Genomic DNA, 21592 nt, shown 5'->3' with positions numbered 1-21592 from the left:
GTTATAAGGGTGTTAAAATAATAATAAAGAGTAATCCGTATATCGTTACAATTTACATGAAGTGATTTTATGGAAGGTGCCAATACTTCTGCAGCTGAATTTCCCAGGAATGAGCGTTAAAGTTTCACCCACTCACCACGGCAGATGGAGTCCAGGCGCATCCAGTGATCCAGTCTCCATGACAGTGTGGTAAAGCGCGAGAGAGAGACGGAGGAGCGGAGTTTATCTTCCACACCATCAGAGCCTGACACAAACACGTCATTATTAAATACATATTGAGATTAAAAAAAAACGAAAAACCTACAGAAAGTATGATGTAATTCTTTAATAAATATTAAAAAAAGGTCATTGTTCCAAACTGCACGGTATAAGAGAAATAAAACACTTGGGGAAGTGCTGTTATTGGAAAATAATCAACTTCTGGGTGGTAACACATTTGGAACAGAGCCTAATGTAAAAGTGTGTGTGTGTGTGTGTGTGTGTGTGTGTGTGTGTGTACACATGTGCATGTGTGTCCTGGTTTGTGCTTAAATGTTTCTGTACCTTGTCTTTTCCTCCTGACAGCAGCTGATCTCCTTCCGGACTAAAGGCCAAACACGTGACCCCTCCACTGTGACCCCTCAGAACACTCACTGCTCTCGGTTCAACCCAGGGGTCAGAGGTCAAATCTCTCTTCAGCCACAACGCGATCGTGTAGTCATCTGAGTGATCAAACACAGGATTAAATCCAGCGAGCTTCAACACTGATCATTTTTTCCTTCGAGGTGCGTGACGTGAGAACACTGATATGTGACAATGTAAAGAACGAAACACTCCGTGTCGTGCTGTGATGGGAAAATAATCAATAACAGAGTGGTGTAATGAAACCACCTTGAAGTTAAAGCGTGATTTGTTTCTCTGAGAACATCACTGTTATTACAGAATGCTGACCAACTGCCAAGTTTCAGAGTTTTGGCGTACTGACCTGACGCAGAGGCGACGTGAGTGGAGTTCTGGTTCAGCGCAAGGACAGCGCCTTTCTGGACACCGAAGACTCCTGTGAGTGTCAGAGCGTCCTCGTGTCCTCTCTGCTTCCTCCACAAACGCAGACGCTGATCAAAACCTCCGCAGAGTAGGAGATCGTCTGCTGCAGCCTTCAGCCAGAGCGCACATAGCATGGACACGTGCAGGTTCTCACTGGACCATACACAGCCACCTACAACACACACAAAACACACCCACACAGGCAAATAAATATCCTCTTTCACACATAACCTATTGAAGGTGAATTTTAGCAGAACTATTTAAAATATTATAGAAATATTTATCAACATATACATTTTTTCCCATTAAAAATCAAGACACAAACAATGTGGACACAATGTGTACCTGACTGTATGTTGTATAGTTTAAGTCCGTTTCCATGGTAACCCACAGCAGCATAGTGACCGTTCACAGCTACACAGAGAGCGACATCTTCAGACACCACCGCGTGTCTGGACCCCGAGGATCTCAACAGCTTCTGTTATGGAGGAGTTCATCATCCTCATCATCATCACCATTACTATCATCCTCATAATAATCACCTTCACCATCATCATCATCATCATCACAATCAACATCACCATCCTCATAATCACCTTCATCATCATCATCATCATCATCACAATCAACATCACCATCCTCAGAATCACCTTCATCATCATCATCATCAACATCACCATCCTCATAATCATCACCTTCACCATCATCATTTCCACAATCACCATTATAACCCCATCATCATCGTCATCCTCATAATCATAATAATAATCATCAGCAGCAGCAGCATCATAATCATCACCTTCACCATCATCATCATTATTACCATCATAATCACCACCATCATCACCACTATCATCATCACCTTCATAATCACCACCATCACCACTATCATAATCATCTTCATCACCCTCATAATCCCCACCATCATCACTATCATCATCATCTTCATAATCATCACCATCATCATAATCACCATCATCACCATCATCATTACCATTATCACCATCACATAGTTACCCCATCATCATCATAATCAACATTACCATCGTTATCCTCATCATCCACATCACCATCACCACAATCATCACCATTACCCCATCATCATCCTCATAATCACCTTCTTCATCATCATTGTCATAATCCACACAGACAGAGAGAGACAGCCAGATAGAGAGACAGATAAACAGTATGTTTCTCTCATTAACACGTGAAGTACCTTTTCCTCCCCCAACATGGAAACCGAGCGTCCCAGACCTCCAGACCACAGCTGCACCTGAAACACACACACACACACACACACACACACACACACACACACTTTTTAGAGTATAGCAGTAATACACACTTTTACTTTGTGTGTGTGTGTGTGTGTGTGTGTGTGTGTGTGTGTGTGTTCTCACCATGCCGTCGTGTCCAGCACTGAGCAGTGACTCTCCATCACAGAGGAAGTGAAGAGCCTCGGTGGATCCGTAATGAGCACGAGAGTGCCACACACAGGACGAGCTGGGAACCGACCACAACCTCATCTCTCCATCCAACGCCCCTGAACAGAGGAGAGAGAAAGAGGAGGACGGAGAGAACGACACACTGCGTACTGAACACTGATGGCCTGACAGAGTCTGGAAGAGAGTGGGAAGAGAGAAAGAAGAGAAAGATATACAGAAAGAATAAGGTGATCCGGAAGAAAAATACAGGATGGAAAAGAGACAAATAGAGAGTGAAAAACGACAGGAAATGGAAAAGAAAAGATACAGATGAGACAGAAGAGGGCAAAAGTGAAACAAATTAAAAGAGAGAGAATGATATAAAAGAGAATGAAGGATGGAGGATGATGAACAGAATCAGAGAGAGAGAAAGAAAAAAAGATTGAAAGAGGGGAAAAAGAAGAAAAACGGAAAAGAAAGGGAGGAAGTGAAAAAAAAGATGAGTGAAAGAGAAACAGCGATATAGAAGAGAGATATAAAGAGAAAAGGTGGAGAGAGTTGTATGATAAAGACAGATATGAAGGCAGAGTGAATGGGAGAAAGAGGGAGAGAGGAAACGAAAGAGAGAAAAAAAGAGAGGGGACAGATATATAGGAGAATTTGAGAGAAGGGAAAACAGATGAGAATATGAGCGAGAGAGAGAGAGAGAGAGAGAGAGAGAGAAAGAGAGACAAAGAGAGAGAGAGACCTTTGATTAACATGAGGTTGATAATCAAGACTCCAATACCCATAATTCTCTGTTCACTTCCTGTTTCCTCCTCACCATGCAGTTCTCCTGTTTGATCCAGTCCCACACCCGCACTGCTCCGTCCCAGCAGCCCACCGCCACCAGACTCCCCTCAGGGTCAAAGGTCACACAGTTCAGAGGGGATGGGTTCAGCAGAGATGCCTCCTCCTTCCCCTTCTGGGAGGACCACACCTATACGCACGCACGCACACACACACACGCACACACACACACAGAGTAAATAAAATGTTTATGCTATACAACAAACTTTAAATGTGCATTATTCTGACCTTTAGAGTGAAGTCTAAGGAAACAGTAGCGAAGTGCTTCCTGTCTGAGCTGACATCACATCCTGTTATCCTGTTGGAGTGAGCGGTCAGGTGGGCCGTCCTACAGAAAACCCCACAGAGACATTCAACATTATTTTCAGATTTTTAAACATCAAGACAGACAAACAGACAAAAGTCCAGGTAGATGTTCAAAAAGACAGACAGACAGATGTCCAAACTGACAGACAATTGTCCAAACTAACAGACAGATGTCCAAACTAACAGACGTCCTGACAAGACATTCAGACAGACGTTTAGATATCTAGACGTTCAGAGAGACATCCAGACAGACAGAAAGACATTAAGAAAAACAGACAGTTGACCAAACAGATAGAGAGACACACAGACAGATGTTCAGACAGACACAAACTGCTGAGGTTGTTTTGTTTTTTTCTAAAACACTGACCTGCAGCCGCTGTTAACGTTCCACACCTCCACTTGACCGTCATACGAGGTCGTCCACAGAACACTCTCATCCAGAAACACGCACCCCGAGATCCCGTCACAGTTACTGACCAGTGACTTCACTTCCTGTTGTGATAGAAGGAGGACAAAAACGCAAGGAGTTTTCCCCAAAAGCATTTGATGACATAAGAGAAAGACAGGTGTTAAGGAAGGAGATGTAGCTGTGACCTGGTTGGTGTGTGTGTGGTAGAGGTGGAGAGAACCCTGTTCCGTCCCCACCGCCATGAGAACTCCCGCAGGACTCAGAGACACACAGGACGGAGTCCACTGAAATGTGGAAACCAGCTCACTGCACATAAATAAATGAATTTTAAAAAAAAACATGTCCTTAAAAATAATGAACATTTTCTTTTAATATTTAAAAAAGTGTACATTGCAAATCTTCCACTATAGTCAAAAAGACAAAAGTACAAAAACCGAGTGGAAAACTATTATTGGATAAAAAAAAAAAGGTTCATTTTTTAATAAAGTGGTGTGAAACAGAGAGCTCAGACGGATTCCTACCTAGCTTCCTGTTGGGATTCTCTGGACTTGTTCATCCATCTGACAGCGTGGATATTTCCCTCCTTCACTACACTTTCAGCCCAGGCGTGAGCGGCCGAGGCGTCTGGCTCGTTCAGGGCTTGCTGCACAAACATAGCTGGCCAATGGGAGAACAGAGGGGCGTGGCGCTTCAGGAACGAGTGACAAGCCACGAGCTCTTCTGAGCAGTCTGTGGAGATGACGAGGTGGGGTGTTAAATCATCAAATTTGATACGCGAGTGTATATAGCTTAATAAATCAAATTATAAATACGTATTGATATCCTACTATTAATATATAGGATGACCGTACCGTCTTCCTCAGGACAGTGTGGCTTGTCCTCTTCAGTCCACTTTTCTAAATAAAAAAGTGAGGAAAACAAATCAGTGAGGGGTGGTGTCAAGTGGATGCCTCCGAATATCAGTTTTATCTCTGATTTATAACATTTAAGTTTTTTTTGCCTCCACGTTAAAGACACATAGTGATACAGGACTCTTAAAACTCTTAAGAATGTTGCATTGTTTTAAAACCTTACCATACAGAACGTAATTCTCCATGAGGCTGCGCAGGAGTCCATGACGCACATTAGCGTACAGGAAGTAGTAACTGCACAGCAGGAAGTGCATCGGCTCCCGCTGACCACATTTCATCTGGAGATGAAAATATCAACAGGGTGAGATTTTCTGTAATCACGGGAAAGGTGAAGTGTGTACGTCAGCAGGAAGAGCCACTGACCAGATGAGCAGGAAGCTGCGTCAGTGTGTCCGTGTCACAGTGCAGGAACGTGTCATGTCCGTGAGGATCTGACCGCACCCACAGGTGAGCTATGAAAAGACATCATACACACACTTTATTATTATTATTATTATTATTATTATTATTATTATTATTATTATTATTATTGTTGTTATTATTATTATTACTACTACATGCTTTGTGAATACTTTAAAATAAAATGTTGTCGTGCCTGCGAGAATCATGTGCGCTCTGGTTCTGTCGTCCGGATCAGAGAGGTAAAGTCGTTCAAACGCTGATTTCACATCCGGATTGGTGAGAACCAAGGACTGTTCCGGTTCCACAGACAGAGATGACCCGATCAGACTGCGGCAGAAGAGTTCAGAACACGGTTCAAGAAGGGGTTCTTTAAAGGTACACTGGGTTTTCTTAGCATCCTAAAAGGGTTTTACTTGGAACTCTTTCAGATAAATGAGTTTTCAGGGTTCTACATAGAACCGTTAAGGGTTCCCCCAGAGGGACAACTGAAGAGACCATAGGGGTTCTAGATTTCCCAAGAATACAGGATAATTAAGGGTTCTTATCATCCCTAAAAGGGTTCTACTTGGAACAGTTTTGGACTGGGAAACACTCAGAGGTTCTACATAGAACCTTTATGGGTTCCACCAGAGGGACAGCCACAGAACTTTTAACAGTTCTAGATTTCCTAAGAGTGCAGAGGAAAGTTTATTTGAGAATTCAGTGGATAATTAAGCATTGTTAGATTCTTAAAACTGTTTTACTTTGTCGGAACCGATTCTGAAAGGAAAAACAGTGTCGTAGGGTTCGACAAGGAACCATTAAGGGTTCTCCTGGAGCACCATTATAAGAGCGTACCCTGTTCTATTCCTCATTTGTCACAGCATGTTGTTTACCTCTGTAGATTGCGAGCCAGCTGGGAGAACGTGGCCATGGGCACTCGGGTTTTTGGGTTCCTGGCAAGTTTGATCACTTCCTGCCAGGTCAGCAGGGGATGTGTGGAGCTCAGGTCAGTGCACAGGTTCAACAGGAAGTGCAGATCTCTGTCTTTTAGACCTGTGCAGGGACGAGCAACAGAAAACATGTTAATACCACTGAAATAGTGTGTGATGTTAAAGATATAACGCACGTTTCGTCCCCAAGCAACCCATTAACATTTCAACCTTCTTAATGTTTAGATAGTTTCGGTGTTGGAAAAATGTAAACCGTGTCCCTCTGAACCAGAACAAACTCATACTTGTCCACAAACATTGTGTTTATTATGTATTAGTGATGATGATGATGATGGTCATTCGCACCATTGGAGCTGACGGTCAGAGCAGCCAAGGTCCAGTTGAGTCCGGTTCCTCCGTACTGAGACTGCAGCCTGATCAGGCCGTGCTGAATCAGCTCACACAGAGACACGGGGAGACACTGCAGGTTCTCCTTCATCTGGAAATGACACGTGGTTTAAGTCTGATTTACACTGTACACGTTTCCGCAGGATTTTTACATCATAGACAAAAATCGCACACCGTAAAAGAATTCTTCGGACGTCCTCTCGCTACAAAACATAGCTCTGGAAGAAATGTGTGTGTGTGGTGGAAAAAGTGCAGAAACTAGCATCAGAGTCACGGTTCACCTTTTCAAACGAGGCATAGTTCCTGAGTTCCTGAGAGGCCAAGCGGAGATACAGTGGACTCACGGCTCCCTTCTTCATCAGCAGCGTCTGGAGCTGCAGGTACAAACACGTGAGGATAAACATATCGGTACACTTGTGCAGTTTAGTTTTCCTCGGATACTCGTATTAGTTTGTAATGTGAAATCAGACCTGGTTATTGAAGGCAGAATCACTCAGTTTCTTCCCGTACACGCTCAGCTCCTTCTGGACGATCTCTCTCCGGTCCGGGAGCAGTAACGGGCCCAGAGGAAACAACGTGCAGCTTTTATTTTTGCTGATGACGTCGTGGAGAGCAGAATCCGTAGTGACGCTCAGGACCAGGCACACACCCTGGGAGGATGACGAGTAGAAAAGTTAACGTTGAATAGAATCATCAGTGTAGCCAATTGACCAGAGCATGTTCGGTGTTCACTATACCATTAAACAGATGAAAATAAATGTCAAAATATCCGCTTTTTAACATTTCCAGACAGAGTCGCCAGCGTCAGCTCTTTTTAATGGTCACAGTACAGAGGAGTTAACTTTACGGATTCTCGGTAACATGACAAGCGGTGTGCTTTTCTTTGGCTGGTGAGGGAAGGACTGTTTATAGCTGCTATAACGTAAGTGTGAACTTGTCTTTCAGACATTTCACATCTTAAGATCTAATTATAAACAGGTATAAAGTATGCCCTGTCATTTTTTTCTAAATATACATTTTAATTGTTGGGAAATTGCTGTGGTGTAAGAGGAATAAAACACTTGGGGACATTCTGTTATAGGAAAATGACCAACTTTGGGAAGGAGGACAGTAACTCCACTTCATCACACACCCAATTGTTCATTACTTTACTATAACAGCACGATACAGAGTATTTTATTCCCTACATAATATTTCCCTAGATATCTGTAAACTCTATTAACATGTGCATGTATTACCGTAGGAACGTGCTGTGGTATCCATTCGGAAATTCTTTGCCCTCGAGAATCGTGCACCAGATCTGCACCATCGATGAGTAAAGCCAGAGATCGGCCTTTTTTCACCTCCTTCAGATGCGAGCGTAACTCTGACAGCAGGTCTCTGTTAATACACACTGCATTTATTCTCCGTTCCTGTAAATATATCTATTTACTCTCAAAAAAAAAAAAAAGGTACAGAACTCTTGTTGCCGGAGATGAACTCTCACTATTTATTTTTATTTATCTCAAATTGATGGAACATATTAACACAACAAAACTGCAAATTTTCCTGATACGTTCCACCCAAATGTAACATGGTTAGCATGTATACACAGCCTGCTAGGAAGAGTAAACATCCCTCACCTGTAAGGTGTGCTGGATGGAAGATCTTCCTCCTGCTGCTTCCTCTTCCTCAGCCATTGGACCAGGCAGCGGAGGAGGGGCTCAACCCCTGAAGCTGATTGGCTAGCAGCTGTGGAGTAGGATATGACATCACACATGGGTGCTTTCTTCATCTTGGCTGGAGTTTGGAGTACATGAGCCAATGCAGCCTGAGAGAGAGAGAGAGAGAGAGAAAAAGAAAGAGACGTGACTGTGACATGTAGGACACATGTTTCTGTCAGTTGGCCTATGCAATAAATAAAACGTAAACTATTACCATGAAAGCTGTTTTGCCGACTCCAGCCCCGCCCTCCACCAACAGAAGCCCACCTTTCTGCTGACATTCTTCGATTTTCACTTTTGCCTTTGAAAGCAGCTTCGCTCTGCCGTAAAACTGCCGGAGCTGAGCATCCTGGTGCACTTCCTGTTCCTTAATCTCTGCCGTCAGATCTGCCTCGTCCGATTCCTGAGCGGCAAGTCAAAAGAGGAAACACAAACACTGAGGATGGTAAAATGGTGGCCGTCTGATCATACAGCCGTTATTCACAGTAAAAAGGTGCTTGGCTTGGCAAAAGGGGTGTGGCCTCTCTGTCTATCAGTCACAGTGAAGGAGGCATGGCTTCTCTACCTGTCAATCACAAGCAAGGTAGTTTGGCCTCTGTGTCAGTCTCTGTGAAGGAGGTGTGGCCTCTCAGTCTAGAAAAAGGGGTGTGGCCTCTGTACTTGTCAAAACTAAACTCTCTGTATTAAAGTAAAATTATCTGATGCCTGACCTCCACAAAAAGCTTCTGTATTGCAGACCACAAATCCTCCATCACAGCCTTTGCAAAATCCTCCAGAGCTTTAATGTACGCCTTTCCGTCTACGACTCCGCCCCACTCACACGGGTAACTACAGGGATACAGAGAGAAGAACACGCGGTACATAACAACGTAACACTTTCTATGAAGCTCTTTTACATAAAACATCATTCCTAACATATATAACTTTTAATCATTTAGTAACGGTGTTCTGTAGGCATTTTTAATCATCTCTAATAATACCTCATGACGCATGAATAAAGTACTAATCGTAACTCCTTTCTGACTGTTGATGTATTAATAACATCCTCTATAAACTGTCTTCTACAGTTACGCATTTTAATCTCGTGTCTTTCTCCGAGTGTACCAGGTGAGAATGAACATAAAACATGACAGACCGTATTTACTAAACAAACCGAATATAATAAATTATCCGGATCCAGAACTTACTTTTCCGTCACTCTGAAGTTGTTGTTCCTGATCCTTTCCTTCAGTTCGTCCATTTTAGCCGCAGTTTCCCCTGATTCAGCTGCAAAGTTGTCTCTCCAAGCCTCAGGCACAGAGCTAAACAAAAATGTATAATTAATAGAATACGTTCATGCATAAAAAGAGTAACTGGATGCTTTTCAAATCAACTACCATAGATACATATATTGTACAAAAACTGACCAGTAAATAATTACAGCAAGAGATGAACAGTAGGTATGACAAAATATATACGGATATTATGATTCTCGAAGACATTTCCACAATACAGGATATGTATCATGACATACAGGTTTACTAAGAAACTTCCAGCAAAACGGTCATGTTGCATTTAAATAAGAAAAAAAAAAATGGGAAAAACTATTTAATGATCAGTTTACATAATGTCTGCAAAAATAAATAATTTAACACAGGAAAAAAGCAGTAACTCTTGTTTTGCAATTTTAAAGATACAGTACAAAATTCCACAACATATAAATGTAACTATAAATGTAAAAGGAACTAAACTGTCTCATGGTCTTTCCACAACAATTATTATTCTAAACAGATACAAAACATGAGGTTTCATTTTTTAATTAATTAAAAAATTGCAATCGTTGGCCAATGGCAAACTCTTCAGGATGTGCTGTTATAAGAAAATAATCAATTTCAGGATGGTATCAGTAACACCACTTCATCTCAGCAACCTGTGTTTGTTAATTTTCCTACAGCAGCATGACACAGTGTTTCATTCTGTACCAAATTCATACTTAATAAATCGAATATATTGCTGCACTTCAGATATTTCACCATTGATATAAAGCTATAAAGAATTAAAGCGTGCTGTGTATATTCAGAGTGATGTACAGAGTTAGAAAAGCCCATCTTTACAAAGTCGTGATCCAGTCCCGGTGCTCTGAGTGTAGAAGGTTAGTAGGGGAGTCCGTACCTGAGCAGCTGAGGAGATCTGAAGTAGAAGAACATGCGGCTCTGAGCAGAATCAGGAAACACGGCCTGAAACTGACGAATCTCCATCTCTGTGACCGACAGACCGTCAGGAGCCGACTTCAACTAACACACAGAAATATAACGCTATAAATCTTTAAATATGTCACATAAAACTGCAATATAATTCCAACACTAGTCCATTCATAATGTCTGTGAACAACTGTTCTGAATAATAACTATAAAATACCTTTATTATTTTTACTATTTATACAGGATATGCTTCTCTGTGCTTTATGAGGCGTTGTTGAAGGTTATAAAAGTGCTTAAAAAGAATGCACAAAATAAAAAATAAAATAAAAAAATCATATTTGCTATGCATTTTTGATGGGATCTGTATGATGGTATTCTGTGATCAGTTAAAAATAAATTTTACTATTAGACTGCTGTATTAGAGATCAACACAGAAAAATGCACTTTTTTCAACAAATTGGGTCATTTAGTTATTTTTTAAAACTGACAACACTATAACAAGGAGCTGATATGATGTTATATACAGTGCCCTCCACTAATATTGGCACCCTTGGTAAATATGAGCAAAGAAGGCTGTGAAAATTGTATTTATTGTTTAACCTTTTGATGGTTTGTTAAACAAATTCACTAAAATACTCTGCTCTCATCAATTATCAATATTAAACATGCAATCTCAGGCAAATATCAAACAATTGCAAACAAAACACAGGTTTATCAAAAAAAAAATCTGTCTTTGTTAAATATAGGTGTGCTACAATTATTGGCACTCCTATGAATTCATATGAGAAAATAAATATTTGAAGTATATTCTCATTGATATTTTACTTTTTTTTTTAGTACACCTGGGTGACTAGGAACAGGAAATTGTTCAAATATGACTTCCTGTTTCACAGGGGTATAAATATGAGGTAACACATAGACCAAATTCCCTTAGTCATTCATAACAATGGGTAACACCAAGGAATATAGCGGTGATGTGCTGCAAAAGGTTGCTGAGCTTCACAAAATGGGGCGTGGCTATAAGAAAATAGCACAAGCATTGAAAATGCCCATTTCCACCATCAGGGCAATAATTAAGAAGTTCCAGTCAACTGGAAATGTTATGAATCAACCTGGAATTGGACGTGTGTCTATATCGTCTCATCACACTGTGAAGAGGACGGTTCAAGTGGCCAAAAAATCTCCAAGGATCACAGCTGGAGAATTGCAGGTTAGTTGCGTATTGGGGTCAGAAAGTAAGTAGTAAATGGTCTGCACTTATATAGTGCTTTTTTAACCTTCTCATTCACATTATTTCTCATTCACCCATTCACTCACACCAATGGTTGCAGAGCTGCCATGCAAGGCACTTTTGCCATCGGGAGCAACTTGGGGTTCAGTATTGTGCCCAAGGACACTTTGGCATGTGGAGACATATGGGTCAGGAATCGAACTGCCAACCCTATGATTAGTAGACAACCCACTCTACCACCTGAGCCACAGCCGACTCATCACCACAAGTTGTGTGGAAGGGTTTCAAGAAAAAAGCCTCTACTCTCATCCAAAAACAAACTCAAGCGTCTTCAGTTTGCCAGACACTACTGAAACTTCAAATGGGATCAGGTTCTAAGGTCAGATGAAACCAAAATAGACCTTTTTGGCAATAACCCCCAGAGGTGTCTCTGCCCAGTGGGGCATGCCCGGTAGTTCTGTACAGGCAGCCTCCCGGGTGGCATCCTTACCAGATGCCTGAACCATCTCAACTGACTCCCCTTGATCCAGAGAAGCAGCAACTCTATGCCGAGGCTATTCTTAGGCTATCCCTAAGGGTGAGTCCAGCAACCCTGTGAAGAAACCTCATTTCCGCCGCTTGCATTTGCGATCTCGTCATTTAGGCCGTTAATCAACGTTCATGACCATAGGTGAGGATGGAGAGGTAGACTGACATGTAAACCGTGAGCCTTGTCCAAGGGTTCAGCTCCCACTTCATCGCCATGGACCGATACAGTGCCCACAATACTGCAAATGTTGCGGCAGTCCTCCTGTCAATCTCACGCTCCCCCTTTCCGTCACTCCAATTCATCCCAGCCGCTTCACACTTGGCAGCAAAAAGCTTGAGTGTATGTTGGACATCACAGTCAGATGGGCAAGAAGCACATCATCCTCAAACAGCAGTGATGCCACCTCCATGCCCCCAAACTGTGTAAAACTTTGTACCTTGGCTGCGCCTTGATATCCTGTCCATGAAAATCACAAACAGCAGTGTGGACAAGACGCACCCTTGTCAGAGTCAAGAGTCGAGAATACGGACATAGCTCTCGCTTTGGGAATAAAAGGACTGGATGGCACGCATAAGCGACCCCCCCCGGTTCCACTGCCTGGATGGAATCCACATTGTTCCTCCTGAATCCGAGGTTCAACTATAGGATGAAGTCTCCTCTCCAGCACTCTGACATAGGCTTTACGAGGGAGGCTGAGAAGTGTAATCCCTCTGTAGTTGGAACACACCCTCTGGTCCCCTTTTTTGAAGATGGGGACCACCACCCCAGTAGAACTGATCCAGTAGAACTGAACCCGCCTTCCACGCAACATTGAAAAGGCGCGTCAGCCATGCCACCCCAACATTGTCCAGCGCTTTCATCATCTCTGGACGAATCTCATCTACCCCTGCAGCTTTATGACTATGGAGGTCCACTCTGGAGTAGCAGAGAGACTACCCCCCAATCGAGAAGTTTGGTCCCAGAGACAATGCTATGCATGGAGGTGAGACCAGCTATATCTAGTCAGTACCTTTCCACCTCCTCCACAAGCTCTGGCTGCCAATCTGGCATCACACCGACCCCCACCCTTCACCTTGTGGGTGTTAGGCCCACAAGGCGACTCTACGCAGGCATTTCGGGCTGAGCCCGGCCAGGTTATGTAGGTCGCCCGGCCACCAGGCGCTCGCCGATGAACACCACCCCCAGGCCTGGCTCCAGGGGTGGGTCCCGGGACCATTGTTCCGGGTGAGGTTCTCTCAGTCTTTTTAGTCACCATCATGGGGGTCAAAAGATCAAAAGGTTAAACAATAGACAATTTTTCACAGCCTTCTTTACTCATATTTACCAAGGGTGCCAATATTAGTGGAGAGCACTGTAAAGCAAAACTAGATATATTATTTATTCTCAGTTCTGGTTCCTGTTCTTCATTCTGTCAATTTTTTTATTCAAGATTTCTTTTTTAAATAAAAGAAAATGTATTTTGTACTTATAAGGACAACCATATTCAGTAGAAAGCATTAAATATCAAGCCAAAAGAATATTTATACACTTTATACAGCTGTAATGTATTTATCTACACCCAACACTTCACAAGTCTGAAAAGATACAGAATGAAAAAATGCGATTTTGTGACCAGACAACAGACTACTGGATATCACTGCAATAAATAATACAACGTGAATAAATGGTTAGTAATTAATTCATGAAAGTAATTAATAAATTACTAATAAATATTTCCTACCCAGCTGTAGTGAGGCAGGTCAGGCAGCGAGGGCCGAGGCGGCACCAGGCCGTATCTCTCTCCCAGAATTCCCAACAGCACCTGGGAGCGACAGACCTCCTGTAGGCAGATCTCAGTGGCTCGTGCCGATTCGTCCTCGGTGACGCCCCAGCGCAGGTCCACTTCCTGCAGGTGGAGGTAATGGGGAGCCGCTCGCCGCCGTAACTCTGGGAAAACACTGCGGACCAGGACGTCTCGCTCGCCGTGCATGTCTCTAAACGTAGACGAGATGAAGACGCGCACGCCACGCCACCTGACAACGGAAAGAGGAAGCCGTGAAAGCATTAATGTCTTGCTGCCCCAGTCTCTCTTTAACTTTCAGAGAAACATAAACTATATAAAATAAAATTAGCTTTATAATTACTATTATAACTAATCTCTTTATCTTATTTTATGTCATTTCTTTAAAATATAACTGTAAATGTATGGAAATGGTTTTGTGCTAAAAGGAATTAAAACTTCAAGAAGAATGATTAAAAATATTGATTCAAACATGAAGCAACAAAACCTAATTACTGGTAATAATTAATTAAAAAAATTTTTTAAATAAATTATTTTTTTTTTTAAGGAATTAGAGTTTTTCTTCACTACTTTTCCCTTTTCATTATTTTTTTCTCTTTTTTGAGGCTTTTTATAAATTTAAAGTTATTTTCTTTACCCTTTCGTTTTTCAGATATTTTCCCCTTCTTTCTTATACACTTTTTTTTAGTTTAGCATTATTTCCTTAAATTAACTTTCCTCTTTTATAGATTTTTTTCCCTTATTTCTTTCACTACCCTTTCCCTTTTCAATTTTTATTTGAGCCTTATTTCCATGACTAATATCTGCGTTTTCCGATTTTTTTTAATTTCAGCCATATGTCCTACACTATTCATTCTTTTTTCTAACTTTTTGCCTTTTATTTGAGCCATACACTTTCACTACACTTTCCTTTTTCCCATATATATATATATATATATATATATATATATATATATATATATATAAAAAAAATTTATTTTTTTTTTACTACTTACTACTCTTTTTTTAACTTGTTTTCTTTAGTACCGTGTTCTATTTCCCAATATTAAAATTTTTTGGAGCTTCACGTTGGCACTTTTTTTCATGCGCACAGTCTCATATTTAAAAGCGCCTTTTTTACAGAACAGAGCATACATGTATAGATATTTTTAATTATGTTGTGTATGGAGGTACCGGAGTTTGGGAACTGCAGGCAGGGGCATGATGTCATTGGTTCTCTCTGGTTTTGCAATAGAACCTGTTGGAGGAGGAATCTTGTGCAGTTTGTCGATTTGCTCCACGTGATCCAAAAGTCTGGAGGAACCGCGTTCTGAAATGAACCTGCGGGAAGAAAATATTTTAATCATCAACTCACCAGTGAACATATAAACAGTGTGTTGATATATCGAGTCAACAGAATCACAATGCAACACAAGACAATACAATAATATAGGCACATCTGTACCTCTGATTCACATTTACACCCACACCCCATCACCTACATTTTATCCCACATGTGCAATTGTGATTATTAAAACTATTTGCTATTTTACTGTTATTTAGTACATAACTCCACTTACTACACTCATTATTAATATTGATTTTGAATAACTGCATTACCTGAGCATTTTTAAACTTGTGAAAAATTTGACACTTAAATCTACACACATTCCAAACAGACGTGAGTTTTCCCGTACAGATGTGCATTGATGGAATTTACATACGCATTAATTATACACGCACATAATTTTGGTAAACGTTTAACCGAGTGAGATTTTGACACAGAATCTATACGTTCACGTCAGTATAATTTCTCAGTAAATATTCTCCACTCCTGTTCACACTGCATTCCACGGGTCATTAATCTATATTTGTAAATATAGCATGCAGTCATCATGAGTGTATGGGATCATCGAGCACTTTACAGAGAAAAGTGATGTTACCTGATGATCTGCTCACTGAAGCCGTACAGGGTCACTGTTTTAGGATTGCGTTTGGGATCTGTGTACGCGCTAGTGCTACTGTAAATAAAATAAAATCAAGGAGAGAGATGATTCAAATAGGAGTGAAATGAATACAAATACATACATCGGAAAGAACGGATGACGTCCTAAATAAAAACAAATACAGATACCAAAAATATTCATTGAATGTTTGTTGTTATTGTTTTAAGAGAGCTTTACAGAATGCTTCAGACTAAGTGTGTGCATCGGGATCAAAGAAAACGAGGGGAAACAAAAGGTTTTTACTTTAAATGTTGAGCTTTAAAGAACCACTCACAGAGGCTTGTGGGGAGGGTTGCCAGGTTTTGCCAAATTCCTACCCCAATTACGACTTAAAACTTTCCGATTTGCACTATATATATCTGCAATATATGGACATTATATGTGAAACCAGGCAACAGATATAAAAACAGATAATGGCACGGTGTTACAACCACAGATTAAAATAAGGTTTAGGAACTTCGTGACCTCAATTTAAAATGAAACATTTTGCTAAAGCTTGTCACTGTATTCCAGTACATATCGTACACTGGAATACATATTCAACAATGTATTTATGTATTCTACGAACCATAAACTGAACAGAACTTACAGTTGGTTGATTACAATGTTCACCACTAAAGGTTCGCTGATGGAGAGTTTCTGGAATCTGTCAAGAGCCGAAGATATCGTCCAATCAGTCCCAAAGCCACTCAGCAGGATGATGTTATCCACCTGAGTGACAAAAAACAAACAAAAAAAACCCCACACAAACACGGATAGAAAATATTTTAACAAAAGGTCATTTGAAAGTATTTAAAATATTAGGGTTCATATCAGAGACCTTTGATTTCTCCTCAAGAAGCTTTAAGAAGAAGCTATTGAGCGTTATCTTCTGAGATGAAGTTTCCACTTCCTGACAGACAGAAGACACCAAAAGTCATTAAATGTTGTTAGAATAAACGTGAACGCAAACATTTCAGCATTCCACGATCATCTACAACAGCACAAACATGAACATTTCTGATTTTGACTCAATGTCAATGTAATTACCCATTTCCTGGAATTGTGATAAACACAATTAAGTATATATGTCTTTAAAAAATGTTATAATTTAATAAAAATTAAAAAAAAAAAAAAAAAAAAAATAGTTCTTGGTAGTCAAGTCAGATTTTTATACCAGACTATAAGACAAAAAAAACATTTCTCGGATGTGAATATACACAAATATTTGAAGCATAAAGACTGACCGAGAGCAGCTTGGTCATTCTCCTCACGTTCTCCAAAAGCCCACCTGACTCGATCTGGACTTCAAGAAAACATTCGCAGTCTTCCAGGAGGAATTGTGTGTGCTCGCTGCAGTAGCCGATCATCATGGCCAGGAGCAACGCCACCTCAGTCGACTATAAACACAGAGCCAGAGGACTAACTAAGTCGTGTGTCCTCTGTGCTGGACTTCCTCATCATGTAAATTTAAAACTAAAGTGTGTTCGACCAAACAGATTGTGAGTGACCATATGCTTTGATGTTTCAGGTTTACAAGGACATACAGCAAAACTTCAACTGCTGAATTATACAAATTATGGTGCCTTTTAGACTTTTGTACAGTACCTACATTATATATATATATATATATATATATATATATATATATATATATATATATATATATATATATATATATATATATATATATATATATATATATATATACATACACATACACACACACACACACACACACACACACAGTAGTGGAAATAAGCATCGAATGCGTCAACATTTCTTTCAGTAAATATATTTCCGATGAGGCTATTCACATGATATTTTCACCAGACGTCAGTATTAACTCAAGAAATACGGAAATATAAAGAATTCCCAATATTAAAGTTCATAAATAAAGTTATGTGTCATGAAGTGAAATGACACGGGAAAAAAGTATTGAACACGCTAAGAAAAAGCAGTTCTCCAAGGCAAGGTAAGGCAAGGTATTGAACACGCTAACTGAAATGTATTTAATACTTAGTGGAGAAGCCATTGTTTGTAATGACAGCTTCAAAACGCTTCCTGTGTGAAGAAATTAATGGGCTGCATTATTCAGGCGTGATTTTTTGCCCATTCTTCTAAACATATTGTCTTTAAATCTTGTTCAATTGGATTTGAGTCAGGTGATTGACTGGACCATTCTAACACCTTTTTTTTTTCTTCTCTGAAACCAACTGAGAGTTTCCTTTGCTGTATGCTTTGGATCGTTGTCCTGCTGGAAGTCCACCCACGTCTCATCATCATCCTGGTGGATGGCAGCAGATTCTTCTCAAGAATCTTCTGGTAAAGAGCTCCATTCATCGTTCCTACAATTATATAAAGTCTGCCAGTACCATGTGATGAAAAACAGCCCCACACCATGATGCTTCCACCTCCAAACTTCACTGTTGGTATAGTGTTTTTAGGGTGATGTGCAGTGCCATTTCTTCTCCAAACATGGTGTGTAGTATGACAGCCAAAAAGTTCAATTTTGCTCTCATCTAACCAGACTACACTCTCCCAGTGTTTCATAGGCTTGTCCAAATGAGTTGTAGCAAATTTTAAACAAGCTTCGACATGCCTTTTCTTTAGTAATGGAGTCTTGCGGGGTGAGCGTGAGCAGTGGAATGCATCGCCTATTATTTTCTCAGTGACATGGCACCTGCTGCCTCCAAGTGTTTCTGGAGCTCTTTCCGAGTGGTCCTTGGCTCTTGGGCTAAACTTCTGTCTATTCTTCTGACTCCCTGGTCAGAAGTCTTGCAAGGAGCTCCTGTTCATGGCCGGTTGATGACGGAGTGAGCTTCCACTTGCTGATAATGGCCCCAATGGTGCTTCCTGGAGGATTCAGAAGTTTTGAAATACGTCTTGTATCCGAATCCATCAATATGTCTTGGAACAATAAAGTTGCAAAGGTCTTGGGAGAACTCTTTGCTTTTATCCATCATGAGATGTTTCTTGTGTGACACCTTGGTAACGAAAAGCCTTTTTATAGACCATCAATTTACTAATCCAGCTGATATTAATTTGCACAGATAAGGGGTATAATTACTTATGGATTTCAGCTGATTCCTTGCCTTGCCTTACCTTGCCTTGGAGAACTGCTTTTTCTTAGCATGTTCAAAACTTTTTTCCCTGTGTCTTTCCATTTTATTACACATAACTTTATTTATGGACTTTAATGTTGCGGATTCTTTATATTTCCGGATTTCTTGAGTTAATAGTGATGTCTGGTGAAAATTTCATGTGAATAGCCTCATCGGAAATATATTTACTGAAACAAATCTTGACACGTTCAATACATATTTCTCCCACTTATATAATATAACAGAAATATTTGTTATACGTTCTGAATTTTTTTTAGGCTATGTATGTATGGCTTGGGTTTTGGAAATAAAAGGAGTTCTTGGCATTAACACTAAGTCAGGGTTAGACTGTCCTTATTTTTCCTCACCGAAGCGGAGAGGTTTGCGTTCTCTACGTTTCCATCTGAAGACTCAGGTGGGAGGCAGAAATCAGCCCCTTTCGGTCCACCAAAATAAAAAGAGTCTCTGACGATGATGATGATTGTGTGTCCAGACAGAGGAGGGATGTTGTGCCTGCAGGAGATCTGTACGGCTTTGTCCAGGGCCTGACAGTAACGCTGCAGTAGCTCTGGAGTGCACCGTCTCGGCCTGAGCAACAGAGAGAAAAAGAAAGGAGAGAGACATAAGATGTCTATCAGGAAGCTATTGGAAAATGCTTTCTTTCATGTTTAATCATGCACTGCACACTATATTTCTTCACTAAAACATTATGCACTTGATTCGCTGTGTCTGAAACTATTCCCTGTTCTCTATATAAAGTACATGAGCATCCACCCCCTTGAATTTTCCACGTTTCATTTTGTCAAGTAACAACCTGGAACTGAAATGGACATAATTCAGATTATATTTTATGAATCTACCCAAAACAGCCAATAATATTAAAGTGGGGGTGGAGGGGATGGGAAGTTTGAGGGGTTTAATGGATGTATTTTGTTTGACAGAACCCACTAAAGACACTAAAAGAGCTTACTGAATGATACTACAAGGTTTCATTGATATAGGATTTAAACGTTGTAAAACAAACAGTTTAATGTTTAATGTGTAGTTAGCCACGGGGGTTAATGTGTCAGTTGGTTGCTAAGCCGTTGCTAGGTTACCATCATGTTCCAGGACAATGCTAAGGTGTTAGCAGGCAGTTTTAATAGGGTTTTCAATAGTATATCTGAATTAATGCAGCTTCAAACTGTGGGAAGGCAGGACCAAGTGAGTGATGTAAGAGCAATGCAGTGAAAGTTTTGCTTTTCAGTGTGACACGTTGTCATCAATGCACCACCTGTTTATTGAGTTATACATTTTTCACCGCTAGTGTGATTTCTTTTCTGGCAAGAAATCTTCTCCAAATAAAGCCGTGAAACATGCAATCTCTACTGAGCCCACAGTGCCCCCTGGTGATCGTTCATACCAATAACCTGTAGCAGTACATCAAAGAAACCCAAGTATCAAAATATATATATATATATATATATATATATATATATATATATATATATATATATATATATATATATATATATATATAGAAAATTATTATTTATTTATTTATTTTTTAAAAGATCAAGAGAGGAACATTTTAGCGAACAATCAGTGTTATGTACAGACCCGGCTTTCTGGTGCTCTTCGAGCTTCGAGAAATAGACACCACGGACGAAAGGAGCCTTAAGTGTAGCCCGTAGCCTCTGCCGGGACGCTGTCGGCCAATCGGTGCGTCTACAGTGTCTACTCTTTGGTATCTTTTTCAAAATCCCACGCAGGATTTCCTTCCTGGTCTTTGCCTTCACACTGCCTAAAGAAGAGCAAAACACACGAAGAGCATGAGGAGTTAAAGTAACAAAAAATGGACTGGTAAAAAGGTGGATTAAATAAAAAGTTAAAAATCAAGTTGATCAAGAGCGAGGTCAAGTGCAGTGTTGACGATCATTCAAAGACGATCTGATTAAAACAATGCAGATTCGCTTTTATTTCATCATTTATCACCACATTCCATAAAATTATCAGAATTAACACAGAATTATCACCATCACTATGGCTGTGTTTCATTCAGAACAAGTGTACAGTACATTGAGTGCACTTCAGGACACTTCCTGAAAAGTGAGACTGGACTTCTTACCGAAATTGTTGAGCTCCATGATGACTTTATAAGCTGACAGGAAGCGGAAGGGGAGCTGCCGGCTCTGGATCACAGCTGACTGAAACCACACACACACACACCTCATTAATGTGTGTCAGAGAGAGAGAGAGAGAGAGAGAGAGAGAGAGAGAGAGAGAGAGAGAGAGAGAGAGAGAGAGAGACCTTTGAGCTCAGTCGTTTGAGGATCTTGTCGTGGTGTTTCTGGCTGATGCCCTGCATGATCATGTTCCTCAGGTTCCTCAGCATCGCCATGAACGGGAGAGAGTTATTATCTACAAAACACACAGTGCACTTCAATTCAGGTTTGAATTCTGGATCCTGATTGGTCAG

The 21592-nt window shown here is 40.6% G+C and overlaps 1 protein-coding gene and 1 long non-coding RNA gene across 6 annotated transcripts in view; one reads left to right on the top strand and one right to left on the bottom strand.

Moving 5' to 3' along the window:
• Window positions 1–21592, bottom strand: part of tep1 (telomerase-associated protein 1) — a 39080-nt gene that overhangs the window by 8597 nt on the left and 8891 nt on the right. For all 5 annotated transcript variants that reach the window (XM_017491261.2, XM_017491262.2, XM_017491260.3 and 2 more), the window contains 35 exons: window positions 21425–21534; window positions 21242–21320; window positions 20734–20917; window positions 19503–19722; window positions 17278–17430; window positions 16872–16943; window positions 16641–16762; window positions 15989–16066; window positions 15240–15386; window positions 14007–14298; window positions 10498–10619; window positions 9534–9647; window positions 9057–9174; window positions 8561–8749; window positions 8266–8453; window positions 7882–8023; window positions 7114–7293; window positions 6925–7017; window positions 6602–6734; window positions 6200–6359; window positions 5518–5651; window positions 5286–5374; window positions 5086–5200; window positions 4863–4907; window positions 4533–4740; window positions 4197–4317; window positions 3970–4094; window positions 3525–3624; window positions 3271–3426; window positions 2424–2642; window positions 2240–2296; window positions 1369–1501; window positions 965–1195; window positions 544–701; window positions 137–244 (listed from right to left, as the gene is read on the bottom strand). In XM_017491261.2, the coding sequence (XP_017346750.2) occupies window positions 137–244; window positions 544–701; window positions 965–1195; window positions 1369–1501; window positions 2240–2296; window positions 2424–2642; window positions 3271–3426; window positions 3525–3624; window positions 3970–4094; window positions 4197–4317; window positions 4533–4740; window positions 4863–4907; window positions 5086–5200; window positions 5286–5374; window positions 5518–5651; window positions 6200–6359; window positions 6602–6734; window positions 6925–7017; window positions 7114–7293; window positions 7882–8023; window positions 8266–8453; window positions 8561–8749; window positions 9057–9174; window positions 9534–9647; window positions 10498–10619; window positions 14007–14298; window positions 15240–15386; window positions 15989–16066; window positions 16641–16762; window positions 16872–16943; window positions 17278–17430; window positions 19503–19722; window positions 20734–20917; window positions 21242–21320; window positions 21425–21534 (4895 nt within the window). The remainder of the gene's footprint in view (window positions 1–136; window positions 245–543; window positions 702–964; window positions 1196–1368; window positions 1502–2239; window positions 2297–2423; window positions 2643–3270; window positions 3427–3524; window positions 3625–3969; window positions 4095–4196; window positions 4318–4532; window positions 4741–4862; window positions 4908–5085; window positions 5201–5285; window positions 5375–5517; window positions 5652–6199; window positions 6360–6601; window positions 6735–6924; window positions 7018–7113; window positions 7294–7881; window positions 8024–8265; window positions 8454–8560; window positions 8750–9056; window positions 9175–9533; window positions 9648–10497; window positions 10620–14006; window positions 14299–15239; window positions 15387–15988; window positions 16067–16640; window positions 16763–16871; window positions 16944–17277; window positions 17431–19502; window positions 19723–20733; window positions 20918–21241; window positions 21321–21424; window positions 21535–21592) is intronic.
• On the top strand, window positions 2596–3375 carry LOC128635283 (uncharacterized). The gene is made up of 2 exons (XR_008398226.1): window positions 2596–2695; window positions 3278–3375. It is a non-coding gene; the product is annotated as an uncharacterized LOC128635283 (long non-coding RNA).

This window comes from Ictalurus punctatus, chromosome 17 (genome assembly GCF_001660625.3).
Source record: "Ictalurus punctatus breed USDA103 chromosome 17, Coco_2.0, whole genome shotgun sequence".
Lineage (NCBI taxonomy): Eukaryota > Metazoa > Chordata > Actinopteri > Siluriformes > Ictaluridae > Ictalurus > Ictalurus punctatus.
The sequence above is the reverse complement of the archived record's forward strand: the minus strand, read 5'-3'. Positions and strand labels throughout refer to the sequence as shown.